Raw genomic sequence first — 8,786 nt, 5'->3', positions numbered from 1 at the left:
TTTAAGTTAAAACTGAAGGATGAAAGAGGTAACCAGGTAAAGGTGTGGTGGGGGCAAGAGTCAGGAAGGCAGAGAATAAACTAGGGGGAGTACACAGATTTTTGTTTTTACTAAGACAGGCTTTTCTCACTCCTAAAGTAATAAAAATTGTCTTCTGTGTTATGTTCTAGTACTAGTTCTAGTTTTTCTTTACATAAGGTAACACTAGTTGCTCTAACATAAAGATCAGAAAACTTTTTCTATACAGGACCAGATAATAAACATTAGGCTTTTGGGGCCATGCTGTCCCCATCACAACTACCCACCACTGCCACTGTAGCAGGAAAACAGTCATAGATAATACAAAAATAAATGTGTTACAATAAAACTTTATTTGTAAAAGCAGGCAGTTCAGATGTAGCCCCAGGGACATGTTTGCTGACCCCCAACTCTTAACAGATAAATCTGAAATCTCAGTGGCTTAGAGGGTAGAAGTTTATTTTTTTACTAACATTAAATTCTAGTTGAGGGATGGAGTGGCAAATACATGGGCCCAAGCTGGAGAGCTCTGCCATTTGACGTTTTCAAGGTCGTCCTGCATGCAAATATCCATGAGATGAAGACAAAAGTTGTTCACTGAACAGTTTTGTAGCTTAGAAGGAGCACATCACATCTGCTCACATTCCATTCATTGAAACTCAATTAGAAGGCCCCATGTCAATGCTGGGAAACAAGTGGGACATGAATCTGAGGTAGGCAGTCTGACACTGGACTTTGTTTTTAACCACTGGATCCCTAAAATATCTGCAATTTTTTTTTGCAAGAATTTGTGTATGTGAGATAGTATGGTACATTTTTTTTCTAAATATTTAGCCATGTTAAGTCATTCTTTTTCCCTTAATTTCAAATGCTGCCACAATATATACTAAATTTCAGTACACATATTGGCATATTTGTCAATTATTGCACTTGTTTAGCTGCATTTCAATTACTGTAGCTTTAGCTGGTAGGGCATAAGTTTTATTTTCTTTCTATTTCACAATTTTCTTGATAGTTTATAAGCTTTCTACTCCTCGGTTTGTTGAAATCTACATTTTTTGTGTGTGTGTGAGGAAGATTAGCCCTGAGCTTACATCTGCCGCCAATTCTTCTCTTTTTTGCTGAGGAAGGTTGCCCCTGAGCTAATATCTGTGTCCATCTTCCTCTACTTTATATGTGGCTCGCCTGCCACAGCATGCCTTGATAAGCGGTGCATAGGTCGGCACCCGGGATCCCAACCGGCGAACCCCAGGCTGCTGAAGCAGAGCATGCGAACTTGACCTCTGGGCCAACAGGCCAGCCCCAAAACCCACTTTTCAAAATGCCATTAGAATTTTGGTGGTTATTACATTGAATTTATAGAATATTTAGCAAAAGTTAAGGTATTCAAATTAAAATATTAAATCTTTTCACCTAAGAACATAGCATATTCCTCTTTTCCTTCAGTGAAGATATACACATGCATGCACTTTTTCACATTGTTATTGTAGAGACTGTTATATACTTTCCTAGATTTTATGGAGAAGAAGCTATGAGACACACATAGCATAGTTCATGCTCTCATGGAGCTTTCATTTTGGAAGGTGGAGACAGAGAGTAAGCAAGTAAACTAAAGTATAAATAAGAAAGTTTCACATAATGATAAGCACAATGGAGACAAAACACAGCGTGTGATAATGCTATTCGCTTTAGGTTCATGCCACTTAGCTTGGTAACCTCTTCGAGAAGTTAACATTTTTAAGATGGGACCTACTAACGTCCCTACTAAGCCAAGCAGATTTGACAGAAAAAACATCATAGGCTAGGAAAATAGCTACTAATTGAACCTAAAGCAGGAACAGTTTTGGACTGTGTGATGGATTTGGAGTGTACTGTATAGATGAAGCCAACAAGATTTACTTGACAGGGCAGTAAAGCAAAAAGAGAAAACAATATTTATATTTAAGTTTTAGTTTGATCAGTTGTGTAAAGGATGATGTTATTGATTTAGATGAAGAAGAATGAGGGTAGAACAGATTATCAGGAGGACTAATCAAGATTTACGTTTTGGATTTAGTTGAAATTCCTACTAGACATAGCAAGTAGGTAATTAGATATATGAGTCTGTGGTTTATGGAAGCAGTCATGTGCTTTTAAACCTATGCAACTAGATGAAATTATTCAGGAAGAAATTATGGAATGAGAAGAAAAAGAAGTTCACATTAGTACCGTGGGGAACTTCCAAATTCAGAAAGAGAAGGGGATTCGATAAGGTGAAAAGAGTTAAAGGAGGAAGGAGGAAAGCTAAGAGTGGTTGGTATCTAGAAGCCAAGATAAGAACCAATTTCAAGAGGAAGGGAGTGGTCAACTGTGCCAATGTTGCTGAATGGTTGAAGGAAGAGGGAACAGAAATTAGCATTTTATTTGGAGCATCAGTGATGATTTTGACGAAGAACAGGTCCATGGAAAGAGACCAGAGCTTGATTGGCTGTGGATTAAAATACGAATAGAAAATGAGCAGAGAAGAAAGTGGACATAGACATACCATTTGAGATTTTTTTTCTCTGAAGAGAAGCTGAAAAAAAAATGGGTCAGTATCTGAAGGGCATGTGGAGTCATGGAAATGGATTTTTATGATGGGATAATCAGAGCATATTTGTATCCTTATGGTTATGATCCAGAAGAGAGGGAGAAAATGACTAAAGAGATTCTGATCAAAGAAATTAAAGAGACTCTGCAGGAGCAAAATCTTTGGTAGGTGAGTGAGATTGGGATCCAAATTACTAGTGGAGGGGTCACCCTTGGATAGACAGTTGTAAAAGGGCAAAACAAGATGTGAATGTGCAGACACATACAGGCAGGTGAAGATGGGAAGATGGGGGCTGCTCTTTTTCACCTCCCCTTCCCCTTCTTGCCCTACACTTCACTTTCTGTTCCAAGTGAAATATGGGGTAAAATCCTCAGCCCAGACTGAATGTGTGAAATCATCATTCCGAGAAAGGAATCGAGACTGGGTTTGGGAAGTGTAGCAGTACACTGTGTTCTGGAAGGCATAGCTGAGCACTGCAAAAAATGCCCAAATGACAAATTAATTTAGAAGTTGAATATATTGATAATCAAATTATTGATAAGTTTTTAACATGTGGATGAGAGAATCAAATATCTTCAGAAAGCGTCAAGAAGAGAATTAAGCTGAACTGAAGAGATAGCCAAGAAATGTAGCTTAATACCACATTTATGAGAACACAAAATGTGATAAAAGAAATAGAAGAAATTAGTGGAAAACGGAAAGATCACTGTAAAATACTGCTAGGAAAGTGACAACTTAGAAAACAGTTAAAACATCACTATATCAAGATAAATTAGAAATTAATTTAAAAAGTTAAACGCAAATCATGAAATGATTAAGAAAAAATAAAATTTATAAATTGTTTAGTAAAGAGAAAGTGAAAAATTACATCCTAACAGTAAAATCACTGAAAGAAAACAGAAAAGAAAAGATGGATAAATTTCACTATGCAAATAATTTTAATACCTCTCAGTCTAAACATTTTTGCCATGGAGACACAAAAGGTCAAATAACAAATTGGAAAAAGAGTCATTAACACAAATAAAACAAATTATCAGTATCCCTAATCTGTAAGGAATTCCAACAACTCAATAAGAAAAAAAAAGTTAATTTATGAAAATTAAAATAGTACATTTAAATATTATACCTAATAAATTAGTAAAGATATTTATACGTTAAAATTAACATGCAAAAATGTGTGGTGGATTAAGTACACATATGTTGCTGGTAAAAATCCAAAAGGTTTAACGTTTAAAAAAAATCAACTTGTATTTTTATATTGAGAATGTTAAATAGATTTTGACCTTGGTTTTACTAATCCCATTCATGAGAACTCATTCTGAGGGGAAAAAATCAGTCACACACAAGAGATCAAGATGGTTGTTTTTACACAAACACACCACCCACCACCACCAATGTTAAACGTATAATGGTGATGAAATAGCCAATTCTATTACAAAGCATCCACATAATGTAATATTGTCACCGTGTGAAAGTATTTTGAAGGCTACTTGTTCAAGTGGGAGTTAAGATTTATTAAGTACTCGTTATACGTCAGGTGCTCTTCTAAAGCACTTATATTTACTACACTTATATTTACACTTAAATTTGTATTTACTAACTTTTATTTAATCCTCACAACAACAACAACTATAAAGTAGGTCCTACTATTACTGCCAATTTACAGTTTATAGATGTACAGAATTAGGTACAGAGAGGCTGAGTAACATCCTCAAAGTTAGATAAGTAAGTGGGGGTGTATTGAATTCAAATCTCAATACTCTGACAACTGACCCCAGGCTCTGTGTCACTGCTCTATATGTCACCATATAATATGGGAAAGATTCACTATACATTAATAAGTAAAAAAAATCTCTATCCTACATGTACACATCAACTCAGTGAAATACATGCCTGCACTAAAAAAGGAAGGAAACACATCTAAATATGTGTAGTGGTTATCCCTGGGTAAGGAGAATTTAGTTGGTTGTGGCCCATTTCTAGAATTCTTAATCTTATTAATTTTTTTAAAATAACTTCTTTTAGTGTCAAAGAAGAAACAGTGCGGTTTTACTTTTGAAAAAAAAGAGAAAAAGTGTTAGCCAATTTCCAGAAAAAGAAGCATTCCCTAAAATAGTGCCACTCTGATGAACCATAATCTTCTGAAGCTTCAAGACAACTTCCAGCTTTTGTTTAAATATTTCCAGACTTGTAAACAAATGGTAGTAGAACAGCATATTTAAGCTACTAGAAAACGAATTTATGTGTTGTCCTCTCCTTTCTCAGCACAAATACACATCCACAGATTCACACATCCACACATAGCAATCATATGATCCCTTTGCAATTGTAGGGACGTGTGAAGACAGCCTGGAAATAATGGGAAACCAGTTTTGTTTTGTTTGTGTGTTTATCTGTCGACAAGGAAGAAGCATAGTTGTTTACCATGGATCTTGCTTATGAGATGCCTTAATTTTTATTTTATTCATTTCAGTAGCAACTGAATTTTAGGCAGTATAAAATATTCCCACTTCAAAAACAAATAAACAAACAAAAAACCCCACACACGAAAAACACTTACTGGGTATCCAGGTGGGGCAGTTTCCATAATGGGTGATGGTTACAAAAAGGAGTGAACGTGATGCTACTAGTTTGGGCATAAAACCAGATTGGTCCTGATCTTTTAACGAGGTCACTTAGCATAGAATTTGTGCTACGCTATGTGAATAGAAGTCCCCTCCTCTGATGTATGGGCCTTGCTTAGGCCTCCCACTTGAAACTCTCTTTTCTTTGGTCTCATGTTTGTCCAATTGGACTCCAAAAGTCAGAGGTCAGGTCCCAAGCTGGTGAAAATCCCTAATCCCGTTTAACTCAGAAGCCACTAGGGCAAATAGAGAGTAAATTTTAAATAGAGTATGAATCGTACCTTATAAATTACCCCCTGGAAAGAAGAATTAAAAGATCATTTGACAAGTCAAGGTACATTCCTTCATTTTTCTACCAAAAGATATATTCTGCAATATGGTGTTTATACTCTGAGTATTTGACTCTTAGCAGAAAACTCCTGATGTTGAGGAGGAATGAATTTTGAGGGAAGCCATAAGCTCCTCCTAGATGGTAGACTGTGTCGGCAGCATGTATTTCCCCAGGACCCTCCTCAAGGCCCCCATGACCTCCTCATTCCTGAGGCTGTAGATGAGGGGGTTCAGGGCTGGGGTGACAATTGTGTAGAAAACAGAGATGATGTTGTCCTGCTTGGGGCTGTGGAGGGAACTGGGCTGGACATACATGAATGTGGCAGCTCCATAGAACATCCCAACCACGGTCAGGTGGGAAGAGCAGGTGATGAGGGCTTTCTGCCGCCCGTCATTTGAGGGCATATGGAGCACAGTAAATAGGATTAGTGTGTAGGAGGCAAGGATAGCAACAAGAGGGGGCATCAGGAAGGTGACACCCATCACATACACTGTGAGTTCATATCTGGAGGTATCTGCACAGGCCAACTTCAGCAGAGGCGGGATCTCACAGAGCAGGTGCCTGATCTTCCGGGCTTTGCAAAAGGGATAGTGCATGGCATACCAGGTATATGCAAGGGCACTGAGGGATGCCAGGATCCAGGATGTGGCCATCATAAGCCGGCCGACCCTGGGCCTCATAAGGACCATGTAGTTCAGAGGATGGCAAATGGCCACATACCTGTCATAGGCCATGAAGGCCAGTAGGAGGTCCTCTGCACCGCCCAGCATCAATGCCAGGAACATCTGAAGGGCACAGCCCCCAAAGGAGATGGTGTTTTCACCACGCAGAAAATCCACGATGGCCTTGGGAGTGACAACAGATGTGAAGAGGAGGTCCATCAGCGAGAGCTGCCTGAGCAGGAGGTACATGGGCACATGGAGTCGGGCATCCATTGTGATGACCAGGAGCAGCAGGCCATTGCTAGTCAGGGCCAACATGTACAGGACTGTGATTGTGGCACACAGCAGCTCAGGAGAACCACTGTCATTCAGAATCCCCGTCAATATGAAGCCACTTCCCCGGGTGGAATTCCAGCGCTCCATTCTATGTTGTGTCTTTACTTGCCTGGAACCAAATGGATTCTCCGTGAGGTTTTGCTAAGATGGTCCCCTAGTTTTATAATATCAGAGGCCCCCGAGGATGGCAACATGCATCAGATGAGGTGTTGTGCTTCCCACGGCTAACTGACTTGAACTTTGATCTCTGAGTTTCTGACTCTTTTAATTGTATCTCGGTGCAAAAACCATCTAAATAGAGAACAAGCATTATAGTAATAGCTACACATTAAGAGATGACTACATGAAAATACTATTCAGGACATCAAACCTGAACGTTATTTTTCAGAAAGATGAAATCATCTCTCTCCTAAGAGTAAAGCAGTGTTCTGGCACCCTTGATCTTGATTACTTTTGAATCTATCTTTTAAGACTAATATTTGACTAATGATTTAAATAGCCAGTTAGTGTTCTGCATAGACCTATTTTTAATATGAAATTCTAAAACAAGTACAGAAATGTGATTTCAGTAAGACATTCCACTTCTTTTACCATATAACTTATGCCTACATTTGTTTGCAGCACTCCAGGCTGTAGACACAAGTCTCGTTGGAAGACCTAAAGTGTGTCCATCTTAGTCGCCTCTCTGGACCAGCCCCACACTCTCCATGTGCCTGAGAGAGAAGGGATTCTAGACTGTCTGAGACTAGGAGACGGTATGTTTGACATGATGTTGCTTTTAGAGGCAAACCTTCAGGATAAATGGCAAGCATAGTTTTCTGTTTTTTGTTTTTCTTTTTAACAGGTCATGGTAAAATATGAACTTGGCAGGACTCAGAAAAGTAGCAGCCAAGGCCCTTCCCAGAATGAGCAGAGTGTTTGTGTTTGGGAGAAATGGTGAAAGTTGTAGGCAACAAAGAGCATGTGCTGTATGTTGTAATTAGCCTCAATAATCCTACCTTCTCTCTCTTGCACCTTCTCCCTCTTGCAGGGCCAGAGTATCCACACTGGGTTGAAGGGTCACAGGGACAGGGAGAAAGAGTCCCTGTTCTGGAAGCCTCTATTGAAGTGTGGTATGCAATACCAGAGAGAAGCCAGAAGAAACAAGGGACCTGAGATTGACAGAAATCAGTGTCATGCATCATGGGTACGGGACTGATAAAGCCAACTCTGAACATGTGTTAGGGAGTCTGTAAGTGAAGCATCTTTCTCTAAATCATTTCCCTATGTTGTGGCTTCTATATTTTTGCATTTCACTGGTTTCTACTAATCTCTTCTGAGGCCACAGGATTTTAACGGTAAAAAGATATTAGAGCATATGACAGCTGTATCATCTGCTCTTAGATGGCACTTTGGAGACATTTATTATCATATAGTTGCAAAAATGCCTTATCAGAGGCCAGCAAAGCCCATGGGAGTCTAAAGGCAAGCACTGCTACTTCCACCAGGAAACAAATAAGCAGGCCTGGGATGTAGCCCAGATACGTTCATCATTCTCCCTGATTTCTCTTCGTGCTTAAAACACCAAGAATAGAGGGAATTGGGAGGAGTCTAAAGCCCAAAGCACTAGAGAACCTGGAAGACTCTGTAGCTTGAGTCTTAGGATCTGCTTTGGGCTCTGTTTCTCAACTCAGCATTCCTAGAGGCTGCACACTTCCCTAAAAGGAAGACAAAGTCCTTACCTGAGGTGATGAGAAGCCCAGCTCCCTGACCATGCAGACTGCCCTGGGGGTTGTGTGAGGGTCAAGGATGTGCCTGTGGAAATGGGGAAGGAAGATAGAACTTTTCCAGCAGTATCCAATTTGGTTACTTTTTGCTAAGTTGAGTTAAGAGTCTGGGGAGTCTGACTAAGGTAGGTGTCAGGGCCCCGCCTGCTCTTTCTTTTCCTCTGCAGGTGTTCTCTGGAGATGCAGTAGACACATAGAGAGATAATACAGTCCGTGGGTCCTTTCTTTGGAGCAAGAAGATGGTTTCCTGTTCTCCCACCTTAGGAGAATTAGGAGAAACTGTTTCTGTCACACAGTTTCCTTGGGAGGGAGCCCATCTAGCTCTGGAGCAGTTGTCAGACTGCGCTCTTGGGTCCAGATGCTCAGACATTCATTTCCTCTTGCTAGGTCCTGGGAGCAAAGATGAAAGCAGCAGGAATCTGGAAGAAGTAGATATTGGAAGAGCTGCCCAAGGGAGACCCTGCCCTGCCTGTCCTCACT

At 39.8% G+C, this 8,786-nt stretch overlaps 1 protein-coding gene across 1 annotated transcript; it reads right to left on the bottom strand.

Moving 5' to 3' along the window:
• Positions 1-5,676: 5,676 nt before the first annotated feature.
• LOC106837781 (olfactory receptor 2AG1-like) lies at positions 5,677-6,627 on the bottom strand. Its single transcript, XM_014851505.3, has one exon. The coding sequence runs from the start codon at positions 6,625-6,627 to the stop codon at positions 5,677-5,679; it is 951 nt and encodes a 316-aa protein (XP_014706991.2).
• Positions 6,628-8,786: the final 2,159 nt, after the last annotated feature.

This window comes from Equus asinus, chromosome 20 (assembly GCF_041296235.1).
Source record: "Equus asinus isolate D_3611 breed Donkey chromosome 20, EquAss-T2T_v2, whole genome shotgun sequence".
Lineage (NCBI taxonomy): Eukaryota > Metazoa > Chordata > Mammalia > Perissodactyla > Equidae > Equus > Equus asinus.
Note: the sequence above shows the minus strand (reverse complement) of the source record. Positions and strands in the feature narration are given on the sequence as shown.

Bases quoted from the DNA above. Each gene is read 5' to 3' on its own strand.
- LOC106837781 (XM_014851505.3), bottom strand. From the start codon at position 6,627: ATGGAGCGCTGGAATTCCACCCGGGGAAGTGGCTTCATATTGACGGGG.